General features: G+C 41.3%; 1 protein-coding gene across 1 annotated transcript in view; it reads right to left on the reverse strand.

The window, feature by feature from the left end:
* LOC139553765 (tyrosine-protein kinase receptor-like) overlaps positions 1 to 16,504 on the reverse strand; it is an 85,776-nt gene extending 69,272 nt beyond the window's left edge. Inside the window, exon 1 of the mRNA XM_071366409.1 lies at positions 16,263 to 16,504. Coding sequence (XP_071222510.1) covers positions 16,263 to 16,317 — 55 coding nt within the window. The 5' untranslated portion in view covers positions 16,318 to 16,504. The remainder of the gene's footprint in view (positions 1 to 16,262) is intronic.
* Between the last annotated feature and the right edge of the window lie 5,866 nt (positions 16,505 to 22,370).

Below are 22,370 nucleotides of genomic sequence, written 5' to 3' on the forward strand. Positions count from 1 at the left end.
GTGTGAGTGCTCTGTTTAACAGAGGCTTAGGGATTCTAAAGCATGAAACACATCTAGAATCTCACTGCTGATTGGTACTTATCACAGTGGGAAATCTGTACGTAAATCCGGGACACTCCATTTAGTATGACACAGTGCCTTCAGAAAGTATTCATACCCCTTGACTTATTCCTCATTTTGGTATGTTACAGCCTGAATAAAGAATGGATTAAATATATGTTTTTTCTCACCCATCTACACGCCATACCCTATAATGCAAAGTCTCTAAGAGCTTTGCACACCTGGATAGTACAACATTTGAACATTATTATTTTAAGAATTCTTCAAGCTCTGTCAAATTGGTTGTTGATCATGGCTAGACAGCCATTTTGAAGTCTTGCCATAGATTTTCAAGCAGATTTAAGTCAAAACTGTAACTCGGCCACTCAGGAACATTCACTGTCTTCTTGGTAAGCACCTCCAGTGTAGATTTGCCCTTGTGTTTTAGGTTATTGTCCTGCTGAAAGGTGAATTCATCTTCCAGTATCTGATGGAAAGCAGACCGAAACAGGTTTTCCTATAGGATTTTGCCTGTGCTTCGCTCCATTCTGTGTCTTTTTTATTCCGAAAAACTCCCCAGTTCTTAACGATTACAAGCATACCCATAACATGTAGCAGCCACCACTTGAGTGGTACTCAGAAATGTGTTGTATTGGATTTGACCCAAAAATAACACTCTGTATTCAGGACAAAAAGTTCATTGCTTTGACACATTTTTTTACAGTATTACTTTAGTGCCTTGTTGCAAACAGGATGCATGTTTTGGAATATTTTTATTCTGTACACGCTTCCTTCTTTTCACTCTGTCAATTAGGTTAGTATTGTGGAGTAACTACAATGTTGTTGATCAATCATCAGTTCTATCCTATCACAGCCATTACACTCTGTAACTGTTTTAAAGTCACCATTGGCCTCATAGTGAAATCCCTGAGCAGTTTCATTCCTCTCCAGCAACTAAGTTAGGAAGGATGCCTGTATCTGTGTCGTGACTAAGTGTATTGATACACCATCCAAAGTGTAATTAATATGCTCAAAGGGATATTCAATGTCTGCTTTTAAAAAATGTGTGATACCAATAGGTGCCCTTCTTTGCGAGGCATTGGAAAACCTCCCTGGTCTTTGTGGTTGAATCTGTGGTTGAAATCACTACTCGACTGACGGACATTACACACAGAGTGAGTCCATGCAACTTATTAAGTGACTTGTTAAGCAACTTTTTACTCCTGAATTTATTTAGGCTTGCCATAACCTAGGGTTTGAATACTTACTGACTCAAGACATTTCAGCTTTTCTTTTTTAATTTATTTGTTATATATATAAAAAAACATAATTCCACTTTGACATTATGGAGTATTGTGTGTAGGCGTGGTGATAAAAAAAATCTACATTTAATCCAGTTTAAATTTAGGCTATAACACAACAAAATGTGGAAAAATTCCAGTGGTGTAAATACTTTCTGAAAGCAATGTATTTTACGTTTCGTATGGTATGTATTAGTTTGTGGATGTCCATCATCCATTTCGTATGATATGTTCCGAATTAAAATTCGTATGATAGATTACGAATTTGCAAAACGTACGATATGTTATGAATTTGCAAAACAAATGATGTGTTAACAATTCCAAATTGCTGTGGCTAATGTTAGCTAGCTGGCTATGGTTAGCTAGGCTAGGGGTTAGGGTTTGAGGTTAAGGTTAGGAGTTAGGTTAAATGGTTAAGGTTAGGGGAAGGGTTAGCTAAAAGGGTTATGGATATGGTTAGTTAGGGGAAGGGTTATCTAACGTGCAAAGTAGTAAAAAAGCTGCTAATTAGTTCAAATGCTAAAGTTGTCCGTGACGAGATTCGAACATGCAACCTTTGGATTCTTATACCTTCGCTTTATATGCGTGACCGACCACCCTTCTTACGTTTTGACTTAACCTTTTACTACAGTACGCTAAATCAGGGTCACACAGACTGCTTCTTAGTAGTCTTAAACAAATCTACTTGGAAACAAAATAATTTTTAAAAATGAAGACACCTGCACCATGTCAGATATATAGTTGAAATGTATTCAATTTTGAGTTTGCATCCCAATATTACACTTTATATAGTGTCAGGGGTTGGGTTAAGTGTGGAAGACACATTTCAGTTGAATGCATTCAGTTGTACAACTGACTAGGTATTCCCCTTTCACTTTCCCAGTCAAAAGTTTGGACACACCTACTCATTCAAGGGTTTTTCTTTATATTTACTCATTTCTACATTGTAGAATAATAGTGAAGACATCAAAACTATGAAATAACACATATGGAATCACGTAGTAACCAAAAAAGTGTGAAACAAGTAAAAACACATTTTATATCTGAGATTCAGGTGTTCTTCTATTTTACCAAATAGGGCTATCTTTTTTTAACAATCTTTATTAATGATGAAATTATGAAAAATATTAATAACATTCCACCCATGAGGCCAAAGGGGGCGCTTTTGGTCATTGACTGCAGGAAAGGGAAGAAACCTTCTGTCTTATGTACCCATACCAAATGTAACATATCATACTAGTTTGAGTGTCTCGGGTTTTACATTTAATATGTTATGTCTAACCATGAGACCAGGCTGCACTGAGAGGCCGTTCCTTTTCTTGCTAGAACAGAAGCATTACCTGCTGCGTGCCGACCCGGTAGCGACAAACCTACGGTTCCTACTTGCAGAATCGCAATGGTGGTCGGTGGCCTACAACTTGACTTTGAGCCAATCAGAGAGCACGAACACCCACGTGGGGGAGCCAACAAAAAAAATAAGGCATTTTCTCCATACATCCACGGATGAGCCAGTCACACGTCATATCTAATGTAGGCTATGGGATGGTAGCTAGCCAAGTGCACAGACGCAATTCACACAACACTAAATACTTCCTCCAAGCTTGCTAACCACTGTAGCTAGTATTGACATTATAATTAAATCACAATGGATTAGCTAGTTTCCATGAAACAGCTGCCTGTGTTAGCAGCCGAGTTAGTTCAGTGTCCTTAGCTAGCTAATTAGCTATGTTGTGCTAACTAGCGAATATGCTAAAGTTAGCTAGCTAGCTAAACATTTGGCTATGGGCTGGCACTGGCAATATGGGATTATGGAGAGTGAATTAAACTGTTTCTTCATCATCTTGAAAGGTAGTTATCTAGCTGCGGCCATCTGGCGAGTATTAACAAGAGATTTCTATAAAATTACAGCTAGCTACTGCCACCTTCTGGCTTGAAGTATTTGAACAAGGCTGAGTGGCTGACGACTTCCAAGGTCTTCGCTTTAACACATAGACCTTTTATAGACCTCTATAAAACACTACTCATGTTTCCTGATCCCTCTGACTCAACCATTACGGAGAAAACACATGGATCTCACGTGATCACATGAAAAACATGGATTTAATGTGATAACATGAAATTACACATGTGATCACGTGATTTTCCACGTGCAATTATGTGGTTGTTCTGTAGGGGAAGGCTCCAGGCTACCGACACACTTTACATCTCTGACTCCCCAAACAGGAACTCAGCAGAAAGGATTGAAATAGATCAAATGTGAATAAACAGATTAATTATAGAAAGCAAGCCGAATTAGAAACAACCATCACCAAATTGTGACTACAACACAGTCACACAAAAATAAACTGGACATGACAGTTTTAGCTCTATGGAGTGGAGGGCCGGAAACAGGACACAAGGCCAACAATCAGAGCCCTGGGGGTTAATGGAACAATCATGTGACACACCCCCACGGTCCAGTTAGGATCAATACACACTAACAGGGACAGGGGGTTTCATAGTGGGTCGGCATAACTCAACAACACTGGACAAAAGAGACAATTAAAATAAGACAATACTAGTATTGTATGAAAAGCTCACATGACAATGGACAGTTGCCAGATGCCCAATAAAAACATAAGAGACAAGGTCACATTGGCCATGCTTGAGAAATGTTGTTATTAAAAGCAGTTCGCAAAATGAGGTCAGACTGTAAATACAGTATTTAGAGTAGGATGCCACAGTTTCACTGCAAACACCAATATATTTTCTCAGTTTATATGCCCTTTTCACAGAGACCGCTTGGGATTCAAAAGCTATAAAAAGGCCCTTGGCTTCAGAATAAAGTAATTGTGGGTTCAAAAACATGCTGAAGAAAACACTAAAACTCATAAATGTATGTTTACTTTGGGTGTGTTGGCTTGTTGGCTAGCTACTGGCTACCAAATATGGCAAAGCATAAGGAATTGTTTGACTGTGTAGCCCTTTCCTGCAGTAAATTGAGCTTGTGGCCTCATGTGTGGAATTGTATTCATATTTTTCAAAACGTATAAAAACCAGACGAAAATCAGATGTTTCTATGTCAAATGGTTTTGTTATATTTCAGTCTTCTGTAATGTATATAAAGTGTAATATTGGGATGCAAACTTAAGATTGAATACATTTCAACTCTATATCTGACATGGTACAGGTGTCTTCTTTTTTTAATCCCATAACCAAAGATGGTACTCCACATTAGAATTAGACAAGACGGCGCCGATATAGATGGCAGCTTTGCTTCAAGTCCTTAGGAAACTGTGAAGTATTTCGTTTTTATGTATTATTTCTTACATTGTTAGCCCAGAAAACCGTAAGTGTTATTTCATAGAGCCGGGAAGAACTATTGGATATCAGAGAGACGTCAACTTACCAGCACAACCAGCATTGCGACCTGGAATATGACTTTCCCAAAGCGGATCCTTTGTCTGCACTGCCCGGGGCATTTGAACTGATTCCAGAGGCCGACCCAAAACAACGCCGTCGGAGGAGAGGGTGTTGGAGCGGTCTTCTAGTGAGGCTTCGGATGTGCGCACACCACCCACCGCTTCCGAGTATAGTACTCATTAAATGTCCAGTACCTAGTTAACAAAGTTGACGAAATTAAGGCAAGAGTTGCTTTCCAAAGAGATATCCGGGATTGTAACATACTCTGTTTCACGGAGACATGGCTAGCTGGGAACATGCTGTCAGAGTCCGTACAGCCAACGGGATTTTCAGTGCATCGCGCCAACAGGAACAAACATCTCTCTGGTAAGAAGAAGGGCAGGGGTGTATGTTTCATGATTAACGACTCATGGTGTAATTGTAACAACATACGAGAACTCAAGTCCTTTTGTTCACCTGACCTAGAATTCCTCACAATCAAATGCCGACCACATTACCTCCCAAGAGAACTCTCCTCGGTTATCGTCACAGCCGTGTATATCCCCCAGCAAGCTGATACCAAGACGGCCATCACGGAACTTCACTGGACTTTATGCAAATTGGAAACCATATATCCTGAGGCTGCATTTATTGTAGCTGGGGATTTTAACAAAGCTAATTTGAGAACAAGGCTACCTAAATTCTATCAGCATATTGATTGCAGTACACAAGCGAGTAACACACTCAACCACTGCTACTCTAACTTCTGTGATGCATACAAGGCCCTCCCCCGCCTTCCTTTTGGCAAATCTGACCATGACTCCATCTTATTGGTCCCCTTCTATAGGCAGAAACTAAAACAGGAAACGCCTGTGCTTAGGTCTATCCAATGCTGGTCTGACCAATCAGATTCCACGCTTCAAGATTGCTTCGATCACGTAGACTGGGATATGACGTGTACGCTGACTCTGTGAGTGAGTTTATAAGGAAGTGTATAGGAGATGTTGTACCCACTGTGACAATTAAAACCTTCCCTAACCAGAAACCGTGGATTGATGGCAACTTTTGCACAAAATTGAAAGCACGTACCACCACATTTAATCATGGCAAGGCGACTGGAAACATGACCGAATACAAACAGTGTAGTTATTCCCTTCGTAAGGCAATCAAACAAGCAAAGCGTCAGTATAGAGACAAAGAGGAGTCGCAATTCAACGGCTCAAACACGAGACGTATGTGGCAGGGTCTACAGACAATCACGGATTACAAAAAGAAAACCAGCCCCGTCGCAGACATCGACGTCTTGTTCCCAAACAAATTAACCTGTTGAGGATAGAGGGCGCTATTTTCACTTTGGGGGAAAATCGTGCCCAATTTAAACGGCCTCGTACTCTATTCTTGCTCGTACAATATGCATATTATTATTACTATTGGATAGAAAACACTCTCAAGTTTCTAAAACCGTTTGAATTATATCTGTGAGTAAAACAGAACTCATTTTGCAGCAAACTTCCTGTCAGAAAGTGAAAAATCTCAAATCGAGGCTCTGTTCCAGGTCCTCCCTATCATTTTGCTTGAGATTTATGACTATACATGCACTTCATACGCCTTCCACTAGATGTCAATAGGCTGTGAGAGGTGAAATGGGGTCTCTAGCTCTTTCTATGGTGAAAAGAGGCCTCTTGGAATGACAGGACCCCAATTTCCTCTGTTCAGGATGACGCGGGATGGACATCAGCTTTTGCTTCTGAAAAGCTTTCCCTATAGACGTGTAATATCTCCGGCTTTGATTTTATTTGATAAATGTGACAATATCATCGTAAAGTATGTTTTTTCAATATAGTTTAATCAGATTATTGAATTTTTTTCGGGAGTTTTTGCGTGTTCCGTTCACTGCGTTTGTTCACGAAGGAGAGCTTAGCGGCACTTGGCTAGTTTTGCTTGCTAATTCGCGAGGGAAAAACATAACATACAGTTATCTGTAAGGTCCCTCAGTCGAGCAGTGAATTTCAAACACAGACTCAACTACAAAGACCAGGGAGGTTTTGGCTTAAATGTACTTGAACATTTATGGCAAGACCTGAAAATGGTTGTCTAGCAATGATCAACAAACAATTTGACAGAGCTTGAAGAATTGTGAAAAGAATAACAGACTATTGTTGCACAATCTGGTGTGGAAAACTCTTAGAGACTTACCTGTAAAGACACACGCTGCAAAAGGTGCTTTTATACAAAGCATTGACTCAGGGCTGTAAACACTTACAAGTTTGCAAACATTTCCAAAACATGTTTTCACTTTGTGATTATGGGATGTTGTATGTAAATGGGTGTGTAAAAAATATATTAATCCATTTTGAATTCCGGCTTTAACACAACAAAATGTGGAATAAGTCAAGGGGTATGAAAACTTTCTGACGGCACTGTAGATATGTATAAGGGTAAGGTGACTAGGCATCAGGATATATGATAAACAGAATAGCAGCAGCATATATGATGATTGTATGTGAGTGTGTGTGCGTGTGTATAGAGTCAGTATAAATATATCTTCATATTATGTGTGCGACCATTGAAGTGAGCGTTTGTGTGTGTGTTGGAGTGTCAGTGTGCATGAGTGTGTAGGGGCCTGTGAGTGCCCATAGAGACTTGTAAAAAAATATATATAAATACAATGGTCAACTCAGATAGTCTGTGTAGCCATTTTGTTAGCTATTTAGCAGTCTTATGGCTTGGGGATAGAAGCTGTTTGGGAGCCTGTTGGTGTCAGACTTTATGCACCGGTACTGCTTGCCATGCGTAAGCAGAGAGAAGAGTCTATGGCTTAGGTGGCTGGAGTCTTTTGTGATTTTCCAGACCTTCCTTTCCCACCGCCTGATATAGAGGTCCTGGATGGCAGGGAGCTCGGCCATAGTGATGCATTGGGCTGTCCGCACCACCATCTGTAGCGCCATACGATCGAGGGCAGTGCTATTTCCATATCAAACAGTGATGCAGCCAGTCAAGATGCTCTCAATGGTACAACTGTATAACTTTTTGAGGATTTGAGGCCCCATGCCAAACCTTTTCAACCTCCTGAGGGGAAAGAGGCGTTGTAGTGCTTTCTTCATGACTGTGCGCCTGTGTGGACCATTTTAGACATTTGAAGACCAAGGAACTTGATGTTCTCGACACGCTCTGTAATAAAGCAATACTGAGCTATTTCAGGTATTTCCAAACTGTATTCTGATAAAAAGAGTGCCCAAAATGTATAATACTTGATCTCATCTGCAAGAAAATTAAGTCATTCACAGAAAAGATCTTTGGAAGGGAGCCATTTATTTCCAATCTTGTTTTAATGAAAACCATATCCAAATCCTGAGGCATGATTCGTTATAGAGAGACATCAACTAGAATCAGTGGTCTGCATAATTCCCAACTGACACTAGTTTACACTGCAAACAATAATGAGTCGGTAAGACCTCCCCGGGACATCGCAGAATGGTTGCCTAACATCGTCAGGACATTCTCTGTTTGCTGGGTTTATACTTTTGAGTCATCCACTGTCTATTCATTCAGAAAATGCTACACATATCACACATGTTGGTGTTAGAAGCTCTGCAGGATGTCAAGAAAGAATGGTGCTGTGCCAACTGAGAGGGGATGTCCAGAGGGATACACTAATAATAGAGCTTTGACAGTGCATGGGCAATTTACTGGAGCTAAAAGGCCTAGACCATGGTGCTGTTCTTCCAATGCACCATTAAATGCCTGTACAACTAACTCATTTCCATCTTTCATATGTCATTAGAAAATAAACAAAGCTATAAAGTTATTTACTGACTATAAACAACCGGAACTGAATAAGACTGGAAACTGAAAGCAGCACAACAACAAAAACTCTCAAGACAGTCAATTTACTCTCAAGACAGTCTACAGAAAGATCCCAGAATCATGTCAAAATGTTCAGAGCACCAGTGTTATTACCTTTTATAGCCTTTTCCTATTAGCTGAAGGTCCAAGTAGTATAATTAATTTAACCAATGACTACTGTTAACAACACATGCTTTGATGAATGTAACAAGACCTGCCAAAAGGAATCATCATTATTCTTTATTCACAAAGGAATGTTTTGTGGTGATATGACCTGGACAATTTATCCTGACAAATGAGCTTGGTGCTGATCAAACCCACTACCTTCAAACACATTTAACCACATGGGTATACTTTATCACCATTTGAAGAAAACATGGATGAATAACACTCCCATGAGCTTAAAATAGAAGTAACTCCTTGTCAACAGAGATCAGGATTTTAGAATAAGTGCCTCTTTTTTTTCTTTTTAAATGTACTCCCTTTTTCTCCCCAATTTCGTGATATCCAATTGCGATTCAATTACAACCTTGTCTCATCACGGCAACTCCCAGATGGGCTCGGGAGAGGCGAAGGTCGATTCAAGTGCCAAGCCGCACTTCTTAACACCCGCTCGCTTAACCCGGAAGCCTGCCGCACCAAAGTGTTGCAAGAAACACAGTTCAACTGACGACCGTAGTCAGCTTGCAGGTGCCTGGCCCGCCACAAGGAATCGCTAGAGCATGATGAGTAAAGTAAAGTCCCCCCAGCCAAACCCTCCTCTAGCCCGGACGATGCTGGGCCAATTGTGCGCCGCCATGGGACTCCCGGTTATGGGATCGAACCCCAGGCTGTAGTGACGCCGCAACAATCGGGAGGCCGAGAGTGCCTCTTTTTAAATCCCACATTTATAAAAACTGATTTTAATGTGTGATTTTATTTCGGTATTTTGTTTAACTTCTCAATTTTTCTGTCTCTGTATCTTTGTAGTGCTTTTATTTATTTATATGATTTGACTTTGATCATTTGTTATTGAAAAGCACTCTAGAAATAGTTATTATTATTATTGTTAAAAAATAACATAGTGAATTTTCTGATACATTGTGCGTCCGTCCATAGTGACTGTAAAATACAGCTTCAACATCCGTATAATACCATGACAATATCATCTGACCCTGAGACATTAGTGAGAAAAGCAGTTGGGTTTGACCTTGAATACAAACCAGATCTCTTCTCTCTGAGGCTAAGGAGTAAAGTGCAGCCACATCCAAAATGATTGGCACCCTTGATGAACATGAGCGAAACATGATGTATAAAATAAATAATACAAATACTGAGCTATAATGTAATACTTTCTGCACCCTCCCCTTGCGAGGAAAACAACACAGCCTTTTTCTAAAATGTTTTATGATATTGGAGAACACATTGGTAGGGGTCTTAGACCATTACTCCATACAGAATCTTTCCAGATCATTGAGATCCTTCAGTCTGCACTTATGGACTGCCCTCTTCAATTCAAACCACAGGTTTTCAATGGGGTTCATGTCCGGAGACTGAGATGACCATCGCAAAATGTTGATTTTTGGTCATTTAACCATTTCTTTGTAGATTTTGATTTGTGCTTGTGGTCATTGTCTTGGAAGATCAACTTGCGGCCAAGTTTCATCCACCTGGCAGAGGCAACCAGATTTTGGGCCAAAATGTCCTGGTACTTGGTAGTTCATGATGCTGTTGACTTTAACAAGGGCCCCAGAACTAGTGGAAGCAAAACAGCCCCAGAACACTAAAGATCTACCACAATATTTTACAGTAGGTATGAGGTTATTTTCTGCATATGCATCCTTCTTACAAGGCCAAACCCACCACTGCTGTGTGTGGCCAAAGACCTCTATTTTCTTCTCATCTGACCATAGCACCCGGTTCCAATCCAAGTGCCAATGCCATTTAGCAAACTCCAGTCATTTACATTTGTTGGTTGACCTCAATAAATGCTTTTTTATGACAACCCTTCCAAATAGCCTATTGGCATGAAGGTGGCATCTAACTGTAGATTTGGAGACTTAGTGACCCCAAGATGTGACCAAGTTCTGTAATTTCTTCAACTGTGGCCCTTGCACTCTTTGCCTCTCGAACGATCTTCCTTGCTGTGCGTGGGGACAAAATACACCTGTCCTCTACCAGGCAAGTTTACCACTGTTGCAGTGGTTTTAAACTTGTTATTTGTTGCCTTAATAGTGGTAAGTGGCATATTTGGTTTTTCATAGTTTTTTTGTCTCATTGGCTGATTAATGAAAGTCAACAATAATTTATCTCTTTTCATTTGTGAGTTCTTTGCCTTTCCCCATGTTTATTATTATTATTTTACCTTTATTTAACTAGGCAAGTCAGTTTAGAACAAATTCTTATTTACAATGATGGCCTACCAAAAGGGAAAAGGCCTCCTACTGGGACGGGGGCTGGGATAAAAGAAAAATAATAATAATAATATAGGACAAAACACACATCACGACAAGAGAGACACCACAACACTACAAAAAGAGAGACCTAACACAACATAGCATGGCAGCAACACATGACAACACAGCATGGTAGCAACACAACATGACAACAAAATGGTAGCAACACAACATGGCAGCAACACAACATGGTAGCAGCACAAAACATGGTACAAACATTATTGGGCACAGATAACAGCACAAAGGGCAAGAAGGTAGAGACAACAATACATCACGCTAGTGTTCATGATTGAGTTTGAGTGTTTTTTGCAGCTCGTTCCAGTCGCTAGCTGCAGCGAACTAAAAAGAGGAGCGACCCAGGGATGTGTGTGCTTTGGGGACCTTTAACAGAATGTGACTGGCAGAATGGGTGTTGTATGTGGAGGATGGGGGCTGCAGTAGATATCTCAGGTAGAGGGGAGTGAGGCCAAAGCGGGTTTTATAAATAAGCATAAACCAGTGGGTCTTGCGACGTGTATACAGAGATGACCAGTTTACAGAGGAGTATAGAGTGCATTGATGTGTCCTATAAAGAGCATTGGTGGCAAATCTGATGGCCGAATGGTAAAGAACCTCTAGCTGCTCGAGAGCACCCTTACCTGCCGATCTATAAATTACGTCTACCGAATCTAGCATGGGTAGGATGGTCATCTGAATCAGGGTTAGTTTGGCGGCTGGGGTGAAAGAGGCGCGATTACGATAGAGGAAACCAAGTCTAGATTTAACCTTAGCCTGCAGCTTTGATATGTGCTGAGATAAGGACAGTGTACCATCTAGCCATACTCCCAAGTACTTGTATGAGTTGATTACCTCAAGCTCTAAACCCTCAGAGGTAGTAATCACACCAGTGTGGAGTGGGGCATTCTTCTTACCAAACCACATGACCTTTGTTTTGGAGGTGTTTTGGAGGTGCCAAAGACCCCTCAGAGACACCAATACTCATTAGCCGGCCTACAAGAATGGAATGGTCTACCGTATCAAAAGCTTTGGCCAAGTCAATAAAAATAGCAGCACAACATTGCTTAAACAAATCAAATCAAAGTTTATTTGTCACATGCGCCGAATACAACAGGTGTAGACCTGACAGTGAAATGCTTACTTACAGGCTCTAACCAATAGTGCAAAAAGGCATTAGGTGAACAATAGGTAGGTAAAGAAATAAAACAACAGTAAAAAGACAGGCTATATACAGTAGCGAGGCTTTAACAGTAGCGAGGCTACATACAGACACCGGTTAGTCAGGCTGATTGAGGTAGTATGTACATGAAAATATGGTTAAAGTGACTATGCATATGTGATGAACAGACAGTAGCAGTAGCGTAAAAGTGGGGTTGGCGGGTGGTGGGTGGCAGGACAATGCAGATAGTCCGGGTAGCCATTTGATTACCTGTTCAGGAGTCTTATGGCTTGGGGGTAAAAAATGTTGAGAAGCCTTTTTGTCCTAAACTTGGCACTCCGGTGTCGCTTGCCATGCGGTAGTAGAGAGAACAGTCTATGACTGGGGTGGCTGGGGTCTTTGACAATTTCTCGTGCCTTCCTCTGACACCGCCTGGTGTAGAGGTCCTGGATGGCAGGCAGTTTAGCCCCAGTGATGTACTGGGCCGTACGCATTACCCTCTGTAGTGCCTTGCGGTCAGAGGCCGAGCAATTGCCGTACCAGGCAGTGATGCAACTAGTCAGGATGCTCTCGATGTCGCAGCTGTAGAACCTTTTGAGGATCTCAGGACCCATGCCAAATCTTTTTAGTTTCCTGAGGGGGAATAGGCTTTGTCGTGCACTCTTCACGACTGTCTTGGTGTGTTTGGACCATTCTAGTTTGTTGTTGATGTGGACACCAAGGAACTTGAAGCTCTCAACCTGCTCCACTACAGCCCCGTCGATGAGAATGGGGGTGTGCTCGGTCCTCCTTTTTCTGTAGTCCACAATCATCTCCTTAGTCTAGGTTACGTTGAGGGATAGGTTGTTTATCTGGCACCACCCGGCCAGGTCTCTGACCTCCTCCTTAGTCTTTGTGCCCAAAAACACTAAGTTATCCTGCCTAAATTACTACAGACCCGTAGCACTCACGTCTATAGCCATGAAGTGCTTTGAAAGGCTGGTCATGGTTCACATCAACACCATTATCCCAGAAACCCAAGACCCACTACAATTTGCATACCGCCCAAACAGATCCACAGATGATGCAATCTCTATTGCACTCCACACTGCCCTTTCCCACCTGGGCAAAAGGAACACCTATGTGAGAATGCTATTCATTGACTACAGCTCAGCGTTGAACATCAGCGTGCACAAAGCTCATCAATAAGCTAAGGACCCTGGGACTAACCACCTCTCTCTGCAACTGGATCCTGGACTTCCTGACGAGCTGCCCCCAGGTGGTAATTGTAGGTAACAATACATCCGCCACGCTGATCCTCAACACAGGGGCCCCTCAGGGGTGCCTCCTCAGTCCCCTCCTGTACTCCCTGTTCACTCATGACTGCACGGCCAGGCACGACTCCAACACCATCATTAAGTTTGCCGATGACACAACAGTGGGAGTCCTGATCACTGACAACAACGAGACAGCCTATAGGGAGGAGGTCAGAGACCTGGCCGCGTGGTACCAGGACAACAACCTCTCCATCAACGTGATCAAGACAAAGGAGCTGTTGTGGACTACAGGGAAAGGAGGACCGAGCACGCCCCCATTCTCATCGACAGGGCTGTAGTGGAGCAGGTTGAGAGCTTCAAGTTCCTTGGTGTTCACATCACCAACAAACTATCAGGGTCCAAGCACGCCAAGACAGTCGTGAAGAAGGCACAATAAAACCTATTCAACCTCAGGAGACTGAAAAGATTTGGCATGGGTCCTCAGATCCTCAAAAGGTTCTACAGCTGCACCATCGAGAGCATCCTGACTAGTTGCATCACTGCCTGGTATGTCAACTGCTCGGCCTCCGACCGCAAGGCACTACAGAGGGTAGTGCAAACGGCCCAGTACATCACTGGGGCAAAGCTTCCTGCCATCCAGGACCTCTATACCAGGTGGTGTCAGAGGAAGGCCCTAAAAATTGTCAAAGACTCCAGCCACCCTAGTCATAGACTGTTCTCTCTGCTTCTGCATGGCAAGAGGTACCGGAGCACCAAGTCTAGGTCCAAGAGGCTTCTAAACAGCTTTTACCCCCAAGCCATAAAACTCCTGAACATCTAATCAAAGGGCTACCCAGACCCCTCTTTCTACGCTGCATCCTATCTGTTTATAATCTATGCATAGTCACTTTAACTCTATCTACATGTACATATTACCTCAATTACCTCGACTAACTGGTGCCCCCACACATTGACTCTGTACCGGTACCCCCTGTATATAGTCTCGCTATTGTTATTTTACTGCTGCTGTTTAATTTTTTGTTACTTTTATTTTCTATTTTCTACTTATCTATTTTTTACTTAACACTTAGTAGTTTATATTTTTTCTTAAAACTTCTTAAAGCATTGTTAGTTAGTGTAACGATCGTCGTAGTGATGAGAAGAGGACCAATGCGCAGCGTGGTAAGTATCCATTTTAATGAGAATACTTGAACAAAGAACAATAAAACAATAAACTGACAAACGACCAAGACAGTTCCGCATGGTGAAGCACAGACACAGAAAATAACCACCCACAAAACACAAAGGAAAACAGGCTACCTAAATATGATTTTCAATCAGAGACAATGAATGACAGCTGCCTCTGATTGAGAACCATATCAGGCCAGACATAGAAATACAACACAAGGACAACATAGAACACCAGACATAGAATGCCCACCCACATCACACCCTGACCAAACAAAAACATAGAAACATACAAAGCAAACTATGGTCAGGGCGTGACAGTTAGGGGCTTGTAAGTAAGCATTTCACTGTAAGGTCTACTACACCTGTTGTATTCGGCGCATGTGACAAATACAATTTATTTTGATTTGATGTGAAATACTTCAATGATCCTCATCTAGGGAAATTTCTGCCACAATATATAGCAATAACGATTTCATAAAACTATAATGAAATAAGCCACTATAAAACAGAGCAAAACCACCTACTGTAATTTGGACACCTTTTTATATATAATTTATAATTTTTCTTCTTAAAAAGTTGAGAGATAATTATGCAAGTACTTTATTTTTTTGCCAAATGAAAACATTTACAAAATTATTCTGATTAAACTTACATTTGAACTTCATGAATCTTACATGAGTGTTTTCATGTCATATTTACATAAAACTAATTGAGAAAACGCAGATTTATTGCTAATGCTAAATCATAAGGCACAGCGTGTGTGGTTGTGTGTGGGAGTGCAGTCATAATTCCTCATGAGACAGTCAGTGAGTTTGTGTGTGTACATTTACAGTGTGCCCATTTTCTAAAGAAGCACTATATGCAGAAATATAGACTCCAGTTAAAACAGACATGTACAAGCAGGATCCCCAGGAACTCTCTGATTGAGACATTACTGATTGTGGAGATTGAGAGGATTTGTATAATGTATGGCCAATAAAGGCTTATTCTAGTTTAGAAAGTTATACAAGTAAATCAAAGACGTAACCTACAGTAGGAAAAAAGTATGAGGCACAGTTAAGTGGGCTACATATTGACAACATATGGACATCTATCCATTTGGATATCGTGTTTTGATATAATCCAGCACCGTTCCAAACATGCAGGGTTTCAAACGTTCAAGAATCACGTTGTATGTCAAATAGCAATGTTCTAGAAGCAACTCAGTTGAAAATGACTCTAAGGGTGCAATTCAATCCGTGTCTCGGAAATTCAGCGTTACAGCATCATTTAAATTGAAAGGCGATGTTCCCACGGAGGCTGCATTCACCGTAAACGCTGCATATGTCAGATCAATCGGAAATTATCTTTACATTTCTAGCGCGCAATCAGTTACACTTCAGTTATACAGATTTGATAGAACCTTAAATAACTCTAAAATTATGTTTACCTTAATGAAATTCGTTCGGGAATGTGTAACACTTGCCCAATAAAGTTACTTGATGTATATACGTATCATAGGAGTAGACGAATCTCATGACCGTGAGGGGAACTGATGTTGAAACTTCGAATAAAGTTGACTTAGTCTACTACACCAAACTAAAGCGATGAAAAAAATATTACTGAAATTGATTTAATATAAGTGCCCAAATATAGCCTAGCAGATTATCAATGAATGACTAGCTAGTAGGTTACTTACCTATCAAAACACTGAGCGCAATATTAATACAAATGTGTCTTCCTATATAATCCATGGCTCTTTTTGGAAGGATCCTGGAAAGAGTTGTCTCTATTTTGCACTTTTGCCACTTTATTTAGTAATGTAAACAAATGCTAAACTAAAAACACGTTTTAGAGATCACCAAGTCCAAAGGACGCGCAGCCTCTTTACAAGTGCAGTTTCTTCTCCTGCTTGCAGTAGTCGAATAATACATTCTGATGCTGATGCCGCAGCGATTGGGTCTGAACTCGCGACAGATTTAAACTCTCTCTCTCTCTTTGGGTTACTACCTCTGCCTAGTCAGACACTTGGTCCTAACGCCTGCTGCTCTTTTTTTACCGAGCAGTTATTGCGCCATACTGTACACTGCCTTGCAGATGGCTTGTATGTAGCGGTTGGTATGGTCATGCCATGGTGTACTGTTTGCGTTAAGAAATCGTAACCTTCCAATGTTTTCAGATTTGTATGAAATAGGACCAATAATTAATTACAATATGAGTGAAAAACTTTTCCTTCCAAAAAATGTAATTAAGTATTTTACAAGCAGCTTCTCCGTTTTGGAATTGTGTGGGTATACCCCAGAAACAGAATGGTGTGGAAGTATACTGTGATTACAAATATTAATGTAAGTAGACCACTGATTGGTCAGCTCAGCCAATGAGGCCAGATGATATCATTCTCTATGTGGAAATAGCCAGTGTTGTTTTCTCAAATGTATGCTTTGGCCACAAATACGAGTATGAAACGAGTCAACAACATTATTTGAGTATGAGTTAACACAATATTAACTTTTAAATGTGATATTTTTGCTGGACAGTTACTTTAAAGCAATATAAACATTGCACACAAAAAAATCAAACAATGATGGAAAGACCTGTGTGTTTTCCTTGTTAATGCAGACAGAAAAGAGCCTCAACTTTTTGATCATAGCCTCAATTTTGTCCCGCACAGGCCAGTCGTGTGAGAAACTCATCATCGTGCAAGAGGTCTGACAAGGGAAAATTATGGTCAGTAAAGAAAACTTTAAGGTTGTCTCTCAATTAAAAACAAATGTGTCAATACTTTGCCCCTTGATTTTATTTATTTATTTATTTTACCGTTATTTTACCAGGTAAGTTGACTGAGAACACGTTCTCATTTGCAGCAACGACCTGGGGAATAGTTACAGGGGAGAGGAGGGGGAAGAATGAGCCAATTGTAAACTGGGGATTATTAGGTGACCTTGATGGTTGAGGGCCAGATTGGGAATTTGATAACCAGCGAACTTCTGTATGTTGTAAAATCATTACATGGTTGCTTCCCATATCATTGCATAATGCAGAAAATACACGAGAGTTCAGGGGCCTTGCTTTAACAAAGTTAACCATTTTCACTGTATTGTCCAAAACATCTTTCAAGCTGTCAGGCATTCCCTTGGCAGCATGAGCCTCTCGGTGGATGCTGCAGTGTACCCAAGTGGCGTCGGGAGCAACTGCTTGCACGCGCTTTACCACCCCACTATGTCTCCCTGTCATGGCTTTGGTGCATTCAGTACAGATACCAACACATCTTAACCACCAAAGTCCATTTGATGTCAGAAATGCGAAGCAGTAATTGTTTCAAAATATCTCCTGCCATGTCACTGATGCGTCGTGAAACAGTGTTGTTTGATGAAGGTTGTGTCTGTGTAGTTTTTTGGGTCTTTTCCCCCAGCATTGTCCCAGCCATATCCGCGGCAGCAGGAAGAATGAAGTCCTCCACAATAATATGGGTCTTGCCTGTCCTAGCCACTCGGTAGCTCACCATATAAGATGTTTCTAGCCCCTTCTTATTAATGGTATCTGTTGCTTTTATATATGTCTTACTACTCGAAAGTTGTCTTTATTCTTGCTCAAAAAACTCCCGTGGCTTATTTTTCTAATTGTCATGTTTCGTTTCTAAATGTCTGCGCAAGAGTGAAGGTTTCCCGTGAGAGTAACGGTTAGTGTGATTGGATGTTAATTATTTGACTAGTCTACCTGTATTTGACATTGTGTTGTTATTTCACTGAACACTAGATGGTTTAATTTTATTTTTGGCAGTGAAACAAGGCTACTCAGGCAACAACAAAAACACACCCAAATGTATAGCCCCATTGGAAAATATAAATGTACTGTTAGAAAATGTGAAGAAGAAATAAAGTTTAAAAAATTAAATTAAATTTAAAAAAGTAAAATGTGAATTACATTTTTATTTGCCGTACCCCAGTTTGGGAATACCTGCTCTAGTCTACATGATCCCATTATGCCATTGGGTTCTTACTGTGTCATATTTCAGCGAAATCATGGGATTCTTATAATTCACCAGTCCTCTTGTAACAAAAGATTTTACTATGTTGAGCATCCATGTGCAGTGTCTGACATGTGTTTTCAATACAGGCTATTGATATGCCTGTCACCTCGTAATAACCTGCTAATAAGAACCTTCGATGTGTTGATGGAGACAAGCGAAGATTAAAAGCCAGAACTATATCAGCTCCACTGTTATAAGGGGTGCCCTTACAAAAAAGTCCTACAGGAATCTTGCAGGAATTCAACCTTTTGTGAAGGAATTGTGCAGGTATCCTGCAGGAATACTGTAGGATTGATAAAAGCCTGCAGGAAAAGTCCATGATGCTCCTGCAGGAGTATGAATTGTCCTGCAGAAATGTTGAAAATCCTGCTCAAATGTGACAATTCCTGCAGGATTCCAAGTAATTCCAGTTTGAATTCTGCAGGACCAAAACCTGCAAGATTTTGATATTCCTACAGGATATTGCAATTCAAATCAAACTTTATTTGTCACATGCGCCAAATACAACAGATGTAGACATTACCGTGAAATGCTTACTTACAAGTCCTTAACCAACAATGCAGTTCAAGAAAGGGTTAAGAAAACATTTACGAAATAAAATAAAGTAAAAAATTATAAAAACAGGTTAGTCATGGTAACTTTGTGCATGTAGATAGGGGGAAAGTGACTATGCATAGATATGGCAATACAGTACCTGCAGCACCAAGTACATTCCTGCAGGAATCATGCAGGACCAAAACCTGCAGGATTTTGTTATTAAGTACAGGATAAGTTAAGCACAGGATTTGAGATACAGTATGTTGTGACAACAGACACTATTTTTTAAATAGTGCAATATCAGACATTTCAACTCAGCATATGAGAAATGTAATCATTGACAATGTCCACGTGCAATAAATAATTTATATTTGATAGATACCAACACAATTGATAATGGTTTCAGTAGGCCCACACTTCAGTGAATGTAATAATGATTTATATATCATGCTATCAGTTTAAGAAACACCTTCATTCATACATTCTCAAAATAAATAAATACAATGTAAAGAAAGTTGTGTACAGTTAAGTTGTGTACAGTTCAGTTGTGTACAGTTAAGTTGTGTACAGTTCAGTTGTGTACAGTTCAGTTGTGTACAGTTAAGAGTCTACCTCCCTTTTGTTGGCCTGTAAACAGATGTAGTTCCCTTGTACACCTGGGATGTCTTTCAGCTAAACACAGGTGGTACGGATGTCTGTGCATTTGATGAATTGAACCTCATTTGAAATGCCAATCTATTTAAGAATCCCAGAGGCAGAGCCTCCTGTCGCTAGGTCTCTTACTGTGCATCTTGTTGTCATCACTGGGTCTATAAAAGTGTAGCCCACTTCACAGCCAACATCAACAAAAGACCTGACCATCCTCACTGACCCATGTTGGGTGACCATTACATGGTTCACTCGTTTCGACAAGGTACTTGCTGTTTTGGAATGAATGCGATTCCCATTAACGATCACTCTATGGTGAAATGTACATGGTTCTTTGTAAGTAATGCCTGACTCCTCAAGGAGAAAATTCTCCCTTGATGTAGGGTTCTGTGCAACAGGATACCCTAGTAAAAATGCACTTATTTTTTTCACATTTGTTTGGTGAGTTTGTAGCCCCTTAACATTTCTTCAACAAACCTTTTGTTAGCTTGGTTTGATAAATGTACGGAACAGAGCGATGTACAAAAGTACATTAGCCGTCATTATTTCTCTTGCAATAGTCCAGGACCTACGGGGATATTTGGACTCAAAACACAGTGTAGTCATTCGCCGACACATGCCAAGTAAGATGCTGTGCATGTCATCAAAAGCAAACATTAAAGGAGATGGGCCCTTAACACCAAGTACGATGTCCCCTGACTCTATCACCAAGGCAACCTCTCTGTGGTGTTTAGTGTCTGTGCGTGGCTCTGGCTCACTCTATCACCAAGGCAACCTCTCTGCGGTGTTTAGTGTCTGTGCGTGGCTCTGGCTCACTCTATCACCAAGGCAACCTCTCTGCGGTGTTTAGTGTCTGTGCGTGGCTCTGGCTCACTCTATCACCAAGGCAACCTCTCTGCTGTGTTTCATGTATGTGCGTGGCTCTGGCTCACTCTATCACCAAGGCAACCTCTCTGCGGTGTTTAGTGTCTGTGCGTGGCTCTGGCTCACTCTATCACCAAGGCAACCTCTCTGCGGTGTTTAGTGTCTGTGCGTGGCTCTGGCTCACTCTATCACCAAGGCAACCTCTCTACGGTGTTTAGTGTCTGTGCGTGGCTCTGGCTCACTCTCACCAAGGCAACCTCTCTGCGGTGTTTAGTGTCTGTGCGTGGCTCTGGCTCACTCTCACCAAGGCAACCTCTCTGCGGTGTTTAGTGTCTGTGCGTGGCTCTGGCTCACTCTATCACCAAGGCAACCTCTCTGCGGTGTTTAGTGTCTGTGCGTGGCTCTGGCTCACTCTATCACCAAGGCAACCTCTCTGCGGTGTTTAGTGTCTGTGCGTGGCTCTGGCTCACTCTCTCACCAAGGCAATCTCTCTGCGGTGTTTAGTGTCTGTGCGTGGCTCTGGCTCACTCTCACCAAGGCAACCTCTCTACGGTGTTTAGTGTCTGTGCGTGGCTCTGGCTCACTCTCTCACCAAGGCAACCTCTCTACGGTGTTTAGTGTCTGTGCGTGGCTCTGGCTCACTCTCACCAAGGCAACCTCTCTGCGGTGTTTAGTGTCTGTGCGTGGCTCTGGCTCACTCTCTCACCAAGGCAACCTCTCTGCGGTGTTTAGTGTCTGTGCGTGGCTCTGGCTCACTCTCAAGCGGATACACTCTAGTGAACCCATTTCCCTTTTCTACCACTTCTCCTTTGTGATAGCACCAGTTGCATCCAAGTTCACCATTGAATTGCTTGATATTCTGTCCTTTGCAGGCAGCGGGGGAATCACAAATACATAGTAAACTGTACACAGGTACATTTGTGGGTGTCCCTCTCAACTGGCTTGTCAAGTCCTCAACCTTCATGTGAAACACACTCAAACACAAAGGGCTAAAGGAAATAATTAATTTCTGTGCTCTTTGGCCCAAAGCACAGCCCCACTCGAATGATGTGCTACGCTCTTAGATTCGGGGGAAGTAAATGAACTGTGACTTGTAAGGGCCAGACGTGAAAGGGAGAGGACTTGAATATTGGAACACCATCTACATTCCATGAGAGTAAAATGTTCATTAAGTCAGTGCCATTAAGGGCATCTATTAATTTGTATAATGCACCATCATAAATGTTATCTATACTATCTGGGCTGCTCTTGGACCTACCATACTTATATTCTGTGTGTCACGCCCTGGCCTTAGTATTCTTTGTTTTCTTTATTATTTTAGTTAGGTCAGGGTGTGACATGGGGTATGTTTGTGTTTTTGTCTTGTCTTGGGTGGTTGTAGTGTCTAGGGGGATTTGTTAGAGTGTATGGGTTTGTGTTGAGTGAATGTTTCTAGGGAAGTCTATGGTTGCCTGAGTGGTTCTCAATCAGAGACAGATGTTTTTCATTTGTCTCTGATTGGGAGCCATATTTAAGGCGGCCATAGGCATCATGTATTTGTGGGTAATTGTCTATGTTGCATGTGTGCACTAGTTTTTCATAGCTTCACGTTCGTCTGTTTGTTGTTTTGTTTCATTTTTCTTCTTATAATTAAAGAAGATGTATTTTGCACACGCTGCGCCTTGGTCATCTCTCTCTCCTATAGACGATCGTGACAGAGTGTCACAGAATTTGGGGTCTGATAACTTT

This window comes from Salvelinus alpinus, chromosome 25 (genome assembly GCF_045679555.1).
Source record: "Salvelinus alpinus chromosome 25, SLU_Salpinus.1, whole genome shotgun sequence".
In the NCBI taxonomy this organism is placed as follows: Eukaryota; Metazoa; Chordata; class Actinopteri; order Salmoniformes; family Salmonidae; genus Salvelinus; species Salvelinus alpinus.